Source organism: Sorex araneus, chromosome 5 (genome assembly GCF_027595985.1).
Source record: "Sorex araneus isolate mSorAra2 chromosome 5, mSorAra2.pri, whole genome shotgun sequence".
NCBI lineage: Eukaryota > Metazoa > Chordata > Mammalia > Eulipotyphla > Soricidae > Sorex > Sorex araneus.
Genome location: NC_073306.1, coordinates 103,189,636 through 103,208,482, shown reverse-complemented (window position 1 = coordinate 103,208,482; position 18,847 = coordinate 103,189,636). Strand labels below are relative to the sequence as shown.

The following is an 18,847-nucleotide window of genomic DNA, read 5'->3' as shown; positions in this document are numbered from 1 at the left end:
TTGCTGAGAAATTATTGAATTCAATACAGAGAATTTTAGAAAGTGTGTGTGATAATTTGGGGGCTGAAATTTTAGGTTAGCAGTATTTTTGTTGTACTTTCATTCTGAAAAATTAAAGTTAAAATCCACAAGGTAAAACTTTGTTTTGAGGCCAGAGTGATAGAAGTGTTGGTAGGGCACTTGTCTTCCACCGGGTCCATCCCAGTTCAATCTCTGACATCCCATATGATTCTCAGAGCCCTGCCAGGAGTGATTCCTGAGAGTACAGCCAGAAGTAAGCCTTGAACAACACTGGGTGTGTCTCCCAAACAAAACAAAGCAAAACAAGTGCTTTGCACTTTGTTATTTTTGTAATGGTAATCTTTCTTCAACAAAACAGGCAAATATTGAAGAAATTACAAAACTGACCCTTGGCCATAGAAAGAATGAGGTAAATGTGACTATTGAATTTTAAAAGCTAGACTTTGCTTTTATTTTTGAAGAGAAAAAATGTTACTACTTCAAGGAAGGGGCTGGAACGATAGCACAGCGGTTTGGAGTTCGCCTTTCAGGCGGCCAACAGGAGTGGAGTTCGAGTCTTCCGCCCCTCTCGAAGAGCCCGGCAAACTACCGAGAATATTGTGCCCGTGAGGGCGAGGCAGAGCCTGGCAAGCTACCCATGTGTATTGAATGTGCCAAAAACAGTAAATAACAATAAGTCTCTCAATGAGAGATGTTACTGGTGCCCACTCGAACAAATCGATGAGCAACGGGATGATGGTGACCTCAAGGAAGAAATGAAGCATCCTTCTTAGTGATCAAATAGATATATATTTGTTAGGTAGCCAGTGCAATTATACCATAGGGTAGTCAAGTAAGGATTTTATTTTAAAGACATTGTAACTATCACAACCAGAGATTGATTAATGAATAACATATAAACGATGGCTAATGAATGTGGAAGGTAGGAAAACAAGTACACTGCAGTATCTTTTCTAGTGGGCATCCTTTCTTTCTTCAACACTTTCTTTTAACTGTCACATCTCCAATAGCACTTACAGCTTTTAGGACTCAGCTGAAAAGACACATCACAGCAAGAGCCTTTCATGTATTGCTGCTGTAGTCAAGAGATAGAATTGAGATATGGCCCTTGGGAAACTCAAGTATTGCTACCCAGTTGAAACTTTTGTCAATACTCATAGAAGTCATTTTTAAATGATGGGAAAATATTGCAGTAGACCACCATGAACAACCAATTCATGTCCTTGCGTAAATGCTGCCATCACAAAGACTATATCAAAAAACCACTGTGTGAAGTGTTCTTTTATCAGACACAAGAAATATACCTCAACAGGCCATATATCAATGTTCATACAAATGTTAAGAAATAAAAGCTGGTAATTCATCATATTACTGAAGATCTTTAGGAAAAGAATTTCAATATGACCTTGTAGCATAGTACAGTAAGCTGGTACTTAATAAGTAAATTATTTTGTTTTAAGATAAGTCAATTCAAAGTCAATAATTAAACAAAAAATTAAATTAAAATTTGCTTAAAAATTAATGATAAAATAGTTTTTGTTAAACATATATTATGTTAAAAAGTAATTTATGGTTAATTCTAATTTATTTCACCATTTTATTTATTTTATTAACTTATAAAACAGTTAATAGAGATAAGTTTGATTTCAGGAACTAGAAAATACTTAAGGGAAATTTATTTTGCCTTAGATAATAAGGTCTATATAATTTTGTATGTGATTATGATTGGTTTGAATTATTATATTAATAAGAAACCATAACCAAAGAAGCAGATTTTAACCAAATAAAAATGATGAAAAAAATAAGATTAGGCATTAGTATAAAAATTCTTTCAGCAGGATAGTTACTGGGCTTTTTCTATTTAATATGAATATCTTTATATTTTATTTTGTTTTATTTAAAAAAAGACTTGCTATTTTTTTTTGGTCTCTTTGTTATCGGTGATGGTAGTGTTACTTGCACATTTGGCTGCAGTATGCTGGAGAATGCATACTTGTGGCACCAGGGATCAGAATAGCAGTGTCAGTGCAATTACACTGGGTTACTTGAAATACTGCCAAGACAAAACTCAGGACCTCCTGCCTGCAAGTCAGAAATTTCCCACTGAGCCACAATCCCACGGTATTTACATTTAAAAAGATTATCTTGGTTAGACACTTTCCAAACATGAATCATATATATATATATAATATATATATATAGAGAGAGAGAGTTAGTATATAAAATTTTTCAAAATATTTAGAGTTGTAAATTAAGAAAGATGAGTTAAACCTGAAGGTAAAGGCTAGAGAGATAATACAGCAGGTAGTGTGTTTACTTTGCAAGCAGTCAACCCCTCTACCATATATGGTTGATCCTCTCTACCATATACGGTCCTTCAGGCCCAGTGAGAAACCAGTAGTAATCACTGAGCACTGCCAGGTGTGACCCAAACCAAAAGGGGGGATTAAAAAAAGAAACAAAAAGTATCACGTGGTAGAACACTCACAAAGAAATTAACCCCCAAAAGACAAAGATATAGGGGGAAAAAAGATGTGTATCTAACAAGTATGTTCTCTAAAATGTATAAATGTCTTCTAAGAAATTAGAGCCACATTGAGTTATATATCACAAAGATTATTTTTGTATATGATAATATGTATTTATTTCAAGAAGATAACTTAATGCATGTATATAAATCAATCATTACATTTCAGTAAATGACAGAAAGTTTGAAAAAAATAAAATTTGTATACTTAGTAGATGAAAGAAATTAGAACAGTGATCAGCAAAAGGTTTACTATTTACTATTAAAAGTTTAATATATAATTTAAGTATATCTAATCAATAAGATGTAATTCAAAATTAATCTTGATTCATTTATGTTTTCTCATGCATATTGAGGACAGAGGTAAGTCATTTGTTTTAATTATCTTATAGGAGAAGAACTCAAAGTTTCATATATAATTACTCCTCACACATCAACATTACTGTGATAGTACCAGCCAGCATAGCACTTTACAGAATTAATATGGAATCCCACCCTAACTGCATAATCATTCATAATACTGCAAATAAAAAGCTGAACACAACAGTTCCATAATATCCAGAATTCCTTCTGTCAAGTGATTTTAACTATCATTGCATAGTCTCTATTAAGTAATGAAGAAATGCTAAACGGCTCACACTCTGGAAATTTGTCAAAGAACTTCTTTAGAATTTCAGAAAACAATAGGAAATGGTAGTTTTACAAAAGTCTGTGATGTGTTCTTTCTAATGTGGTACTATCAGTGGAAGTGCAGGGTTGATATCCAAACTCAGAATTTTGGGTATAGGAAAGGAAAACAAAGTGTGTGTGTGTGTGTGTGTGTGTGTGTGTGTGTGTATCACTTGTATCACCTGTCATCCCATTGTTCATCAATTTGCTCAATAGGCGCCAGTAACGTCTCCATTTGTCCCTGTTGCATGCTAGTGTAGCCCAAAGGCGTGTGCTTGCTCCAGGAACATGAAGAACATCAAACCATTCGTTCAGGGTCTTGACGAAGAAGTCTGACTATCTCGTAGGTGGGCAGCCAGGTGTTTTTTGATGTCCCGTGGAATCCAGCGATAGTCTCCAAATCGAATTACGTGTCTGGCCCATCTGATTTTTGATGCCTTGGCAAATGAGACAGCGTCCCTGATCCTTGATTATTGAAGGAGGTTGCAACTCCGGATTCCTTTTCTCACTTGAGTGAAACGTGATACTCCAAGCATAGCTCTTTCGATTTCTCTTTGGGATACCCGAGTAGCATTCTCATCTTGTTTTCATAGGGCCCAGGTCTCTGAGGCATATGTTAGTGCAGGAAGAACAGTGGAATAGAAAAGATGTGCCCGGAGCCAGAGTTTCTTTGTCCTTTTAACCACTCCTTCGACGCTCTTGAAGGAGTTCCATGCTGTACTCTTCCTCCTGTGCAGTTCTGGTATCAAGTTATTCATCATGTTAGTTCTCAACCCAGGTACACAAAACTGCTGTATTTGGAGATGTTTGTTCCGTTGAGAGCAAATGGAAAGGTCAGGAACTAGTTCGTTTCTCATGGACATTTTTGTTAGTTATACCATAAAGTTCTATAAAATTTCAAAAGATTACAAAAGATCCTCTTTTTTGGAGATGACAGCAGGAAGGTGGCACAAAGCCAGGCATGTTCAAGTGTCATGCCCACCAGTGTCCAAGGGATCCTACATGATATCAGGGGACAGTATGCAGGACCAGATTGCAGCCTCAGACTAAGCAAGCTCCTTAACCTTTGTGCTATCTCTTCGGCCCTCTCTGAAAGAGTCTTTAATAGACTCTAAAGCAGTTTACAGTGAGTAGCTACTTAGTTTAGATAGAAATGCCACTGTTTCATGCCTAAATTGTAAAGTAATTCATTCCACTGTTATCTGATTTAAATATTGAGTTTTCATCACTTCTCTAGTGTCTTCTTCTTGGAATTGTTATCACTTAGACCAAAATAAACTCATTCAATGCTGTTAATGATAATACTGATGTATATTTGCACATGCTTTACATTTTCCAAATGCTTTCATAAATAATGGTTACCAAAACAAACCAGTGAAGCAGGAAGAAGAAGAAGAATTATTAGTGAAATAATAGTAGAAAAAAAAGTCAGATCTAGATACTTCAAATGACTTGGCATGTAATATTAGGTGGCAAAGATGAAAGTATAAATCCTCTTTCTCAGTTTTAGTGAGGATGGGCTTGCGCTATTGTGACAAACTTTCTCAAGGTCTGGAGGCTCAAACAGCAAAGATATATTTATTCATTTAATACCTACATGTTCTAAAATGAACTAAAGATGTTTTTAGTTCCCCCAACTAGAAAACTTGATTATATTCCCATTTACTATTTCAAAACTAGCCTATCCCTGGAATGGGGGAAGGAAGAAACAGCAAGTCATACACTTGACTTTAAAGCTTCTTTCTGTACAATCACTTCTCATGGTTATTAGAAAATTGTGCCTCACTTGATCAATAATCATCAGGATGGATCCTAGAATTTCTGAGCATGGAGTGGGAAGTCAAAAAGAAAATTTTCAAGAAAGGAAAATTATAAAACAGTCAAAATTCCCACTATGAATACCATTTAATACTATAGAACCTTTCTGTCCCATCCAATGCAGTGAGGTAAAAAGAGCAATACTTAGAAGATAAAAGCACTATTAATAATATTTACATGGTCACATAGAATATGTCTCAAGCTTACCATTATTCTATTAGAAATAATGTGGATTCATCAAGGTAGCTGGGTATAAAACCAATAGACAAAAAAAATCAATTTTATTTCTATCTACTAGCCACAAATAGAAGAAATGTTAATGCTGAGGGGACAGGAGGGAACAAAGGCAGAGGGAAGTTGACAAAAGTGATGGGATTGGTGCTAGAACATTATATGCCTAAAACTCAGCTATAAATAACATTGTAAATGAAGTTTCTTTAATTAAATTTAAAAAATAAGCAAATTAAAAATAAAGAATTATTTACAGTAGCTCCTGGAGATGTACCTCTGTTATAGTGCCCTGCCTTGTTTATGAGGCCCTGTGTTTGATCCCCAGCAACACACAAAGGATACAGAAATGTATGAACAAGGACTGTCAGAAACAGCTTCTGATGCCCATATTTGCAACATGTGATATTCATAAGTAGAATTATGAATATCCTTCTATATTATATGCAATTCTGATAAAATTCCATGTCTTTGATTCCTTAGAACTTAGAAGCTGATTCAAAATTTTATTTTTAATTTAATTTTTTAAAATTTATTTAAATAAAAGTAACATTGTATTTGAATATTATGTTCTAAATGTTCATCCTTGAAAATCAATATGCATATGGATTACATTGATTTTGTCGGTCCCCATACAGTTGTCTTCTTTGTTTCAATTTACACGCTCGCCCTCCTTTCTCCTCTGGTAGCCACTAGTTGATTTTAGAGTCCAAAAGTTTATTCTTGTTTTAGTCAGTTCATCTGTCTACATACTACATATGAGTGAAATCATATGGTATTGGTCTCTCTTGCAAAATATTATCTGAGAGAGCAAAAGACCAGTAATAGCCAAGGCAATTTTTGATTTGCATGTTTTGGGCCACACTCTGGGTGCTGGGGTGACAAACCTTCAATTCTGTACTCAGGAGTCCAAGAGGATATGAGTATTGTACCTGGTCCACCATATGTAAACTATGTGCTCAGCCGATTAAGCTCTTTCCAGACCCTAGCCAAAGTAATTTTGAGAAAGAGAAAATTATGGTGAATATTTATTAAAAAAATATCACTGTAGCACTGTTGTCCCATTGTTCATTGATTTGCTCGAGCAGGCACCAGTAACATCTCCATTGTGAAACTTGTTGTTACTATTTTTGGCATATCAAATACACTACAGGTAGCTTGCCAGGCGCTGCCGTGCAGGTGGGATACTCTTGGTAGCTTGCCGGGCTGTCAGAGAGGGATGGAGGAATTGAACCCGGGTTGGCCGCGTGCAAGGCAAACGCCCTATTCGCTGTGCTATTGCTCAAGTCCCTGTAAAAAGAATATTTACATGATATTAATGTATCTAAAGGAAAAAGTTACCTGGAAGAGTTAGTACTATCCTACAAAGTAAAAGTGTTTAGAAAAGACTATGATAAGGGAAAAACAAACATTTTTCCCCTTCGATTTGTTCAGGTATCCATAGGTCTGTTAGTATTAAATAATTCTAAAATGACACATGGTTCGACATAATCAATAGCTGGCTTTCAGTTTTCAAATATAAAACCTAAGCCCTTAATTCATTGCTTTTTATCAATGTAGCACTGTCACTGTAGCACTGTCGTCTCAACACTAAATCATTTGATTGCTCCTTTGGACCTAGATGGTTTTTACAATCCTGAAGCAAAGTAGTGGGGATGGGTAAAGCAGATGCCTTTTTTCTGTCAAGTGCAGAGAAGTAGGAGTGAAGAGGGACCAAAGTGATGCATATAGAGCAGGAAAGTTGGTGGGTAGATAAATTGTAGGATAGGGAACATAGTTGGAGTTCTTGACAATATTCTCTTAAACCGCATAAGCCTCTACAAATCTCGAAAAAGCTTTGCAAGCTGAAGTTTGAGGGATATTGATTCAAGTCATGTAACTAATTTCCCTGGTTGATCTTGCTCAGTGAAGATATCTCTGAGTTTAATGGCATTAATGTCCTTAGCCTACATGTAATAAGCCACTTTAATTATATAGCTCAATTCACACAAAATTTGATCCCCATCACAGGCAAATCTTTTGTTCCTTGGAAATTTCTCCCACCCACCCTATACTCACATAAGTTTTATATCAAGTCACATCTACTTACGTTTTGCACACTTTTACTGATATGTTCCATTGAGCAAATAATCACAATTCACCCATTCACCCAATATTTGCATTTCTGTAATATTTTTGCACTTGTAGGCAATTGTCCTGCATTTATGACTATATAAATATACACATATATACATATATGCATATTTATTGTTCTATACAATAAAGTATTATCTTCAATACAGTAAAGTATTCTCTTCCTGAGGTCTTAATCTGAAATTTAAAGTCTGATAATAAAGTTGAATACCTATTCACATTTTATTTGTCATTTGGATTTACAATACTATACAATACTTTTGACCATTTTTAATTTTTAAAATTGATTTAATGGTCAAACTTTCTACATAATCTAGGTGTTAATCTTTTTCAGTGGCTAGTTATATATTTTAAAAAATATATGACTATTCACATGTTCTTTTTATTTAGTTCTCAGATGTCTTGGGGTTCATTTGCCCTACTGTGTTCATGTTTATTTCCTGTAGTAGTAATGTCTAATGTTTGTTTGCAATAACTAATTAATCAAATACTCTCAAAACTTTATCTCATTTGAGTTGCCCAACAATGTTTAAAAGAGAAGCTGGGTATTATTATTTTAGTTTTATAGATAAGGACAATCAGTAGCTTGCCCAAGGTTAGGGTTAATAAATCTTAAGACTGCATTCTATAACCTCTGTATTATTTTCATGGTGCTTCAGCTATTTGAAGAGTATAGCAAATACAGCGTCTCTGCTAAACATCTTTACCTTAGTTGCTTTTTTTTATATGACTGAAAATGAAGATCTAGTCTATGAAATATATTCTAAACTTACCTGCAAGACACAAAATGAGTAAAGTAATTATCAAAAATATTTGTAATAGGATATATATTTTTATTTTGAGTGGATAGCAGAATGCTATAAATCTTAAGAATTACTTGTTCTGGAACAACTCAAAATTTTGAAAAATAATGGGTCTATTACATGAGAGATGTATTAAAATTTAGTATTTTTCTTTCATTGGGTCTTTTAGAAAGTTAAAAAGGGGAATAAGGAGAAGAAAAATATACTTTAACTATATTAATATTACTTATATTGCCAATACTATGTAATCAAATACTTATATTTTATTGATTAAATGCTTAATATTAATTTTCATATTAAGTGTAACTGATCTGTTACTTAGCACAAAATGTTAAATTTAAATTTATAATGTGAAGTTATATAGCTAGGCTAGTATTTGCATCACTCAACTTCCAGCTGAGGCTGCAACATGTGCACAAATGGGCGAGCACCTTCTTACTGTAGAAGACAAGAAGACGGGACAGCTCTCACTAAAATGAGAGATGCCTAAAGGTTTTTGCTGGTGAAATATACTGCTTCTTACTTTCTGGCTAAATTTACTCATTCATTCACTCTCAAGATAATCAAATGTGATATCATTAACCTTTGGCAGTCTCTAAGGATTATTTTATTTTTTATGTATACTGCATTGTGAGACTTGTTGTTACTGTTTTTGGCATATCAAATAAGCCACAGTAGCTTGCCAGGCTCTGCTGTGTGGGCGGGATACTCTTGGTAGCTTTCCAGGCTCTCCGAGAGGGGCAGAGGAATCAAACCAGGGTGATACAGTGATACTGCATACATCAGAGAAAACTATTTGATGGAACTAGCCTTAGCAACAACAACAAAAGACCTGTGGATATATTCCTTTGCTCTCATATTTAGTTCACTGTACAATAGTTGTGTAAAAAGCAACTCCTTGGGCATACTTTTTGATAAATAATAGAGATAGGACATATACACTTTCAAGGATATAGTCTTTAATAGAAACTTTTCTGAAATAAATTGTTAGTATGATCTTTCCTAACTCTAATGTAATAAGCATCCTCAGTCATATACACAGTATTTGACAGTATATCTATAGTATATCTATAATATTTAGATATACTACATACATAGTATATCTATACGTCAATGTTCAACTTAAAATTGGTTAACTTGAGTCTGTTTTCATTAGATGATGGCTTCTGTATTTTGAGCCATGGGTTGTGTGTGTTATATGAGAAATAATATATGTCCAATGGTGAGTTCTCTGAGTGTATTTCTTTTATGAGTCAGGTACTATACAAAACTCAGGCAGCTCACTTTGAATAGGGGATAATTATACCACAAAGTGGTAAGCAAAAGAGAGGTGTGCACTGGGGAAGGGTATCTAATGTCTCTGGAATCAGTCTGGCTGTGAAACACAAATTGTGTATTCATTTGAGCTGTAGTATTTTGTGCTGTGTGGATATGATTTTTCTACTCTTTAATGCATTAATAATGGACAAGGAAGGTCATGTCCTATTCTAAATTACCTCAAAAAAGGCGAATTCCTATTAGAAAAGGGCAATCATATTTTCAGAAATACATCTTCCAACCACCAACATCTAAAAGGGCTTTGTGAATAATATGACCAAAACCTCTAATATCTACTTTGGCACCAGGACAACATCGGTAGGCAGTTGGACCAGGACCCGAACAGAGACTGAAGCAAGTAAGGAACAGGCTTGTTCTGTTGATGGAATAAAAGGTGCCCTAGAGATCTAAAAGAGGATGTTTGGGGGGTAAAACGTTAGACTTCCATGTTGCCTTTTCAAGAGGAAGTCAAGATAGTCCACGGACAATAGATTTTAAGGGCCCTATGAATGCCTTAAAATTGAGGCACATTGATTTTTATTTTTAAAGTTCTGTACTTTTCCACTATGGTCATTAAAAAACTCTTAGTCTTAATATTGACTTTTAGAAATAGCAAGAAAATGGGCTTGGGAATGTGGGGGAATGAGATTTTATCCTGTCACCTTGGATGCTGAGAAAGCAATGACGTGGTCTTTGCAAGGAATAAACAAAAGCAAAAACAAAAACAACCCAACCCAACCACAGAATTCTTGGGTGAAAGGCAAGGGAACTTGACCAGAACACTGGGGACAAAAGACTGTGCCTGAGAGGGGTCTCAGGAGCGTGGAACAAAGGCCACGATCTGAATGGGCTTAACGCCAACGCCCTGCTGGGGAACAGAGTGGGAGCCAAGTGTCCCTTGGCGTCCGGGCGACAAACTGTTGGCTCCGTGGCACCCTGGGTCCCCTGTGTCCCCCGATCGTCTGTAGCAGCCCTAAGACTGCGACTTTCTGGGAGCTGGTCCTGGAGCGCTCGGGAGAGCCCAGGCGGGGACGTGGGCTCCAGGCTGCCCACAAAAGGGCGTGCCTCAAAGGCCACTACCCCGAAACGCGACGCCCATCAGGTGCGCCCAGTGGCCGGAGCTTCCCCCAGGACTCCACCCACTCCCGGCCCCGGCCCGCCCACACCCTGAAAGTGCTTTAAGGTGGCAGCCGACCACTCGGGTCTCCAGGAATTTCCGACTCGCCAGCGCGCGTGCGGCCGCTCCCCCCGCGCGGGGACTTGGTACGGCCGGGCGGTTGGTGGCCCGGCGGCGCGGCGCGGCGCGGCGCGGGGCGGGCTTTTCAAATCCCACCCCTGGCCCGTGCGCTGGCGATGGAGTGGTACACGTTGAAGGGTCCCGACGGCGGCCTGGCGGGGTTACCCGCCCAGCAGGTGAGTCCGGCGGGGGGGGGGGGGGCGGGGGGAGCGAGCTTCCAAGTCTTCGCGCTTTGATTTCGGTCTAGTCGTCCCGAGCGCCTCTCACTCGCCTGGAAGTCAGTTGTGGCCAAAAACAAAGGGGAAGACTAAGTGCAAATCTGCGTGCACGCACACACAAACACAAACACAGAGACACACACACAGACAGACACATGCACGCACGCACTCATGCAGTCACTCACGCAGACGCGCACGCGGGGAAGACAAAGTGCAAATCTGCGTGCGTGCACAGACGCGCGCGCGTGCACACTCAAACACACACGCACACATTCTGCACTCATGCACTCACACATGCAGACGCGTACGCAGGTAGAAGCTGCCTGCGCTTGAAAATCTGCATGAAACACACAAACATCCATTTCTCTTCCCTCCCTTCCCCGCCCCCCTCCCACCTCTTTTAATTGCATCACCATGAGATGCACAGTTACACAGTTAATTCATGATGGGGTTTCAGTCATATAAGGCTACAACACCCAGTCCTTCACCAGTGTACATTTCCCACTACCAATGTTCCCACTGTCCTTCCAGCCACCCCCACACCCCCAGCCTGCCTCTGTGGCAGGCATTTTTCTTCTTCTATCTCTCTGAAAACATACCTTTCTTAAGGAAATGTTTAGTGCCTAGATGGGGAAGTGATGCTGGAGTCCCATGGTTTCCTGGCACGCCAGCCCACTGCCCACCCACTCCCGGCAAATCCTATCCCCACTTTGAGACCCTTAATTTTGCAAGTGTTAGGGGACCACTGGTAGTCCTGGTAACCCAAAAAGCTCTCTCGAGACCAATGTGGACAGTTTGCATTTATTACCGGATCGAATAATCCATTTCTAAGGGATGCCTGCACACCACCTAAACTCTCTGGGGCCCGTGAAGAAGCAAACTGCAATCTCTGAGCTTTAGAAAACCTGAAAGTAGGCAGTGCATTCTTTCGAAGTAATTAGAAAGAAAAGGAGGACACTTTAACTTGCTCAGAAAAGAAGTTTGATGTTTGCTATTTAACCTTGTAACGTGATAGAAGCCTTTTTACTTACTACAGACCTACATTGTTTCTTGATAACTTGAGGTATGTTATCTCAGACTTTCTGCTTTTAACCTAACTCTGAATTCTTAGAGCTGGATCTTGCTCTCCACCTTCTTTCACCTACCTCAGATGTAGCTTAAATCACTTGAATATCAGTTTGTAGTCAAAATTGGCACACTATTAGTAATTCAAGTGGTTAATTTCATTTATTTTTAAAATTTGGAATTTCCTCAGCAAATAACAAAATTGTTAGGAAGTTTTTAGCAATACTGTGTAAATTCAGGCTGGTCGTTAATACTCATGCAAAAATTCCGGTACCTTTATTCATAATTTATGTCTTTTCATACCTATGTTTCCAAAAATTTTAAAGATTTTTACATAAAGTACTTATTTTTCTATATCCTAGCCTGTACTTTGTCAGTCTTGATAACCAAGTCTAGACTTCTAAGAACAATTGGCCATTGATTGAGGCTCTTACACCTAATAGGTTTGGCGCAGTCATTAAGGTGTGTGTGTATGTGTGTGTGTGTTCATGTGTGTGTGTTTGTGTGTGTATGTATATATGCGTATACACACACACACATATATATATAGTGTATATATTTATCCAACTCTGTACACTGACATTTAGGAGTGGTACAGGATAAGTTCATGAAATATGTAGTAGTACTTAGGATTTAAACATACATGAAGGCTGAATTGTTAAAATATGGAAAGGTACAGTGTCGTAAGTAGCAAGAAATTCAAATAATTGAGTTGTGGAATTCCTCCTGTTTGATATTGGAGGAAAATATATAAAGCAGGGGGCAGTGGCTGTGAACATAGAGCACCAGCGGGGGCCAAAGTTCAGTCCCTGGCACCATATAGCCTAGACCCTAGTAATGCTCCCAACACACACTCACGACCTGGTAGAGCAGCCTGGCATTCTTGGGCTCACGTACTGAAACCATCAGACCCACACAGTCTGAATATTGCAGAAAATGACACCCAGAGGTCAAAACACTATTGGGGAACGCATGACTGCCCTGCCAACCCACACCACATTCCCCAAGCAAAACTGGTTATAGAATTTTGCCTAATAGGAATATTTAAGTAAATTAGTAAAAATTTTATACTTGGCAGTGCTGAATTTTATTTGGTCCATTTTCTTTAATATTAGAGAACTTACCATCTATTAGAATGAGAACAAAAGATATTGAGGGGTCACAGACCCTAGACCCATTCAAACCTGGAGTCATGTAAGTTTACTCATAGCTATCGTATTGACTTTGGACTAAGGCGAAATCCCTGTTGTACAATGCTGACTCGGTTACCCATCTCTTTAAGTCTCAATTTCCACAACTGGAGAATGGGCATGGTGTCTTTTTCAGAAATGACCAGATTTTGAGGACCTTTTAAAAATACACAGTATCCAAGACTGAGAACATGCTTGAGAGACGACTATTTATGTTGGTTCTTTTGTTCCATTCATTTAAACAAGTTGTGATAGTTAACTACTTTTGCAAATGTATAAGCTTTTGGAATTTCAAAAAAGTCTCTGAAATAATGCTATCTCATTAAACATATGAGTCATGAATTTAACTATTTTCTTTCATCTCAGTCCCCATAATTGGACCACTATTAATAATTTTCAATTTTTTGAGAATATGTGCCTTCTGAACTCTGCAGCTACCTTTTATTTTTCCATCTTGATCACTTAACTTTCTTGGTTTATCCATATTCATTGGTTAGGTGATAATTTCTATCTGGTTATTTTATTAACAGCAGTCCAACTTTTATGCGTGTGTTTGTGTGTGGTGTGTGTGTTTGTGTGTGGTGTGTGTGTTTGTGTGTGTGGTTTTAAATCAGTGCTTAGTTTCAACAGAGGTTATTTTATTTTTATCTTTTCTTTGGTTTTGGAGTCACACCAGGCAATGCTCAGAGTTCTTCCTGGCTCTAACCTCAGGAATTACTTCTGGTAGTGCTCCTGGGACCATCTGGGATGGTGAGGATCAAACCTGGGTCAGGAGCTTGCAAGGCAAGCACTTTACTTGCTGTAGTGTCTCTGCAGCTCCATCACCAGAGAATATTTTCTTTATACCATTTATCTAGTAACTAATAGTGTTTCCCAAAGCGGACAACCCCTCCACTATGTGCAGTAGGGTACAGCTGGGGCTGCTTTTTGTTTGTTTGCCTAGCAGTGTCGCACTGTCATCCCATTGTTCATCAATTTGCTCAAGCGGGCACCAGTAATGTCTCCATTATGAGACTTGTTGTTAATGTTTTTGGCATATCGAATACGCCCCAGGTAGCTTGCCAGGCTCTGCTATGTGGGTGGGATACTTTCGGTAGCTTGCCGGGCTCTCTGAGAGGGATGGAGGAATCAAACTCAGTCGGCTGAGTGCAAGGCAAACGCCCTACCCACTGTGCTATCACTCCAGCCCAAAGGCGGCAGTAGTTCACTTATTTTTTTCTTTTTGGGTCACATCTTGAAATGCACAGGGGTGCACAGGGCAATGCACACCTGGCTCATGCACTCAGGAATTACTCTTGGTGGTACTCGGGGGACCATATGGGGTGCTGAGAATCGAACCTGGATCAGCCACATGCAAGACAAATGCCCTACCTGCTGTGCTATCACTCCAGCCCCTTATTTGCCAAGAGAAAGTATATTTCTGGGGAGGAACTGGGAACTAAGTGATTGTTCTTTTTTTTTTTTTTTTTGCTTTTTGGGTCACACCCGGCGATGCACAGGGGTTGCTCCTGGTTCTGCACTCAGGAATTACCCCTGGCGATGCTCAGGGGACCATATGGGATGCTGGGAATCGAACCCGGGTCGGCTGCGTGCAAGGCAAACGCCCTACCCGCTGTGCTATTGCTCCAGCCCCTGATTGTTCTTTTTTGAAAAGGGGCCTAGGCCAAATAAATTCAAGAACCTCTGACCCTGGTTCTTCAAAAGTCTAAATTTGTATAAAAACCTTTCTGTATCATCGCTTATCACTTATCAGTATGTCTCAGTTTCATCCTTAGCCTTCCCTTGTCCGTTTATCAGCCAGATTTTAATAGGACTATGTTATACTATAGGTTTCTGCTTGACTTGATTTAAGCAAGCCCTTATTTGGAAAATTGAAGGCGAGCTAGAGAATGACTCTCCGCCAATTTTCTGCTCTTCCAGGAGACTCATTCAAACACTCCCGAAGGGATGGAATCCAGGAAGGTTGCTTTTGTTACTACTGTTCCTGCTTGGTCCTGATTTGTCTCTGTGACTGAGGCAGCAGTGATGATTTATTTAGCTTGCTTTTCCTCTTTGTGCAGTGGGTATCCTTAGTACATGGTCATTCTTCTCATTTTGAATAGTGGTGGACAATCAATTCCTACCCCAGAAACTTTTCATTTTGCATATTACCTAAAGATAAAGGTATTTATTTATATTTTATTTTATTTTATTTTTTAATAAGAATTTTATTTTATTGAATCACCATGTGGAAAATTACAATGCTTTTAGGCTTAAGTCTTAGTCATACAATGCTGAAACAACCATCCCTTCACCAGTGCCCATATCCCACCACCGAAAAAAAAAAACCAAAAAACCCACAGTACACCTCCCATCCCGCCCACCCCCGCACCCCCCAACCCCGCCTTGTAACTGATAAATTTCACTTTACTTTCTATTTTCTTTGGTTACATTCAATATTTCAACACAAACCTCACCATTATTGTTAGGAGTACCTCACTAGAGTCAGACCTGTTGTGAAGAGAAATGAGGACACACGGCCTTTTGGATTTCTGTACTTTAACAACTAAGTCCAGGGAGATTTCTTCCGGATATTGGATCATTGCAAGCTTGTAAACCCCATCTGTGGTCGTCATAATATGGCGGTTCCCACGCCCTTCATCCCCGGGAAGGGACAGGCGAGAGAGAGAAATACCTTTCCCCTCCCAGGCGGGCACGGGGTCGCGGCTTAGTTCTCTGGCTGGAGACACTCTGCAAGTATCTGCCCATGTTGAAATTGGTTCAGCTGGGTCTGGATTCACGCTCGTGCAGCTTCGGAGGGGACGCATGCACATGCGGCCCCCGGGCTCACATAAAGATAAAGGTTTTTAATTCAAAAATTTTTTGTTGAAATTGATTCTTTAATGAAATCAGTTTCTTCCATCAGTTAGCACAAAAAATGATGTACATTTTTTGACACTTTCGGTTTTTATTTTTCATAGAATTAAGTATATGGAATATTTCTTTGGTAAATTTATTTTTCATTGATATTTATTTATTTATTTATTTTTCTTTTTGGGTCACAACCCAGCGATGCTCAGGGGTTACTCCTGGCTTTGCACTCAGGAATTACTCCTAGCGGTGCTTGGGGGACCACATGGGATGCCAGGGATCGAACCCGGGTTGGCTGCGTGCAAGGCAAACGCCCTACCTGCTGTGCTATGGCTCCGGCCCCTTTTCATTGATATTTATAATTAGTTATAATATTTACTACAACAGTAAGATAAAATCACAAATTTAAAAGTAATTTCATTTTATAAACTGTCACTGTCACTGTCATCCCGTTGCTCATCGATTTGCTTGAGTGGGCACCAGTAACGTCTTTATCGTGAGACTTGTTATTACTGTTTTTGGCCTATCGGATATGCCATGGGTAGCTTGCCAGGCTCTGCCGTGAGGGCGAGATACTCTGAGTAGCTTGCCGGGCTCTCTGAGAGGGGCGGAGGAATCGAACCTGAGTCGGCCGCATGCAAGGCAAACGCCCTATTCGCTGTGCTATTGCTCCAGCCCCATTTTATAAAAATAATATTAATTTCTCAAATTTTTATTCATAATATTTGTGCTGCATGAATCTATTAGTTTCTTACCTATTTGCAACTTTGTGTCAAAGGATGACATTTTGATTTACATAATACAGTAGTCCATAGAAGGCCTAATCACATAGTCCAAATTGGGTATTCCTAAACTTTTTTTAAATTTTATTGAATCACCATGAGATACAATTACAAAGCTTTCATGTTTGAGTTTCAGTCATAAAATGATTGAACACCCATCCCTCCACCAGTGCACATTCTCCACCACCAATGTCCCCAGTATACCCTCCGCCCTTTCCAACTCTCCCCCTGCCTCTATGGCAGACAATTTCCCCCATATTCTCTCTCTACTTTTGGGCACATAAATTCTTTTTTTGGTTGAACTGGTGAACAGGAGATCATCACTACTCTTTTGTTTCAGCCCCATCTACGTATATTTACTCTGCTTTTGTCAGCCCTCCCAGATCTAGCTGACTCATGCTAAGATGAGGAGATAGAGTCATAGTTTACTATTTTAGTAAATTTGGCCACAATTTCTGTAAAAAGACAGATAATAAATATTTTATCTTTGTAAATCACACAGTCTGTTAAAATTACTTAACAATTGTAGCTTGAAAATAGCTACAGAATAGGAATGGGAATGACTGTTTGCCAATAAATTTTACGTAAATAGGCAGTATCCAGGTCATAGTTAACTGATACCTGCTTAAGGATGATAGATTCCAATATTTGTATCAGACAGGTAGATTATTTTTCCTTAGTGAATATGTAATCTTACAAATAAGATTCAAAAACCAAAAAAAAAAATTCTGACTCCTTTACTACTTCCCAAGTCTCTATAATTTTGCAAAGTCCATCCTTTATCAAGTTGAAGAGGTCTTTATTTACAGAATAAAAATTCCAGGAGCCAAAACTGATTTCTTAAATGTGGCTGTGTCCACCTACTGGCTCTTGAAGGTTGCTACAACTTTCCAGATTGGCTTGAAGTTTCAAGAATGTAGCAGGGTTCTTTACCTTCGCTCTTCACCAGAGGGAATTTTAAAAAATGCTCAAACTTTATTTGCAAAGATTTGGTTTCTGAAGGTGGTCATAAGGTTGGACACTTGATAAAGTTTCAGTCAGGTTACAGAATCAATGTGCTGACTGCCTGACTTCAGCGTTTGAAAAACCAAATTGCATTTACTGGCACCAGATGTAATTGTTTACATTTGAATTGTGAGTTTAAGTTCATCCCACCTTCAAGTTGCACCCTTTGTGTGCTCTCTACCACTAACCAGCCTGCCAGGGTTTACTTCTATGGACATATGGGTCACCGATAGCTTTTATAATTAATTCCTTATTATATTAAACTAGAATTTACTTTGGGGCTGACAAATTATAAAAACATGATAGGGAGTTGTTTAAATTTAGTCACGTGTGAAGAAAAGCCAGCAAACTGCATTTATATAGTACTACTGCATTTATATAGTACAGTAGTTTTGAGTTATATTGCAAGATAAGATTTTTATGTGGTGATTAAATGAGGTAATTACAGAAAGTAATTAAACAGATCTGTTTTCTACATGTGAATAGTACAGTTGATTAATTTGGGTAGTCAAGTTAAATCATCTACAATTTCTCTTTTTTGAAGTCTTCATGGACTACTGCTCTCTTAACTTTCAGCTTTTCTTCATCTTTTTAATATCCACAACAATAATATCGAGAAAACCATCTTTATAATATTCAGAACTTTTGTTATTAGGTCCCTTTTATTTTTGGATATATATTTTGACCCAAATTAAAAAGTAAATTATGTATTTTTTCCTTTTACAAAAAACCCACAGTGGTCATTTGATTTTTAGAAACAGACATAATGGAACATTTATTACATAGTAGAGTGTCTTAAATTTATAACTAAAAAATTAAAGAGACACTATGCATTAATAAGAGCAGTATGTTTCAGTTTTATGGAATTTTAATCTTGCATTTTAAACATGTAAAGAGTTAGACCATTACAATACCAGTAATACTATTATAATGAATGACTCAAAATTAAAATTCCTAAATAGCTTCAAGATGATCTTTAAAACT

At 38.2% G+C, this 18,847-nt stretch overlaps 1 protein-coding gene across 1 annotated transcript in view; it reads left to right on the top strand.

Moving 5' to 3' along the window:
• Positions 1-10,869: 10,869 nt before the first annotated feature.
• Positions 10,870-18,847, top strand: part of RTKN2 (rhotekin 2) — a 69,831-nt gene continuing 61,853 nt past the window's right edge. The window contains exon 1 of the mRNA XM_055140726.1: positions 10,870-10,929. Coding sequence (XP_054996701.1) covers positions 10,870-10,929 — 60 coding nt within the window. The remainder of the gene's footprint in view (positions 10,930-18,847) is intronic.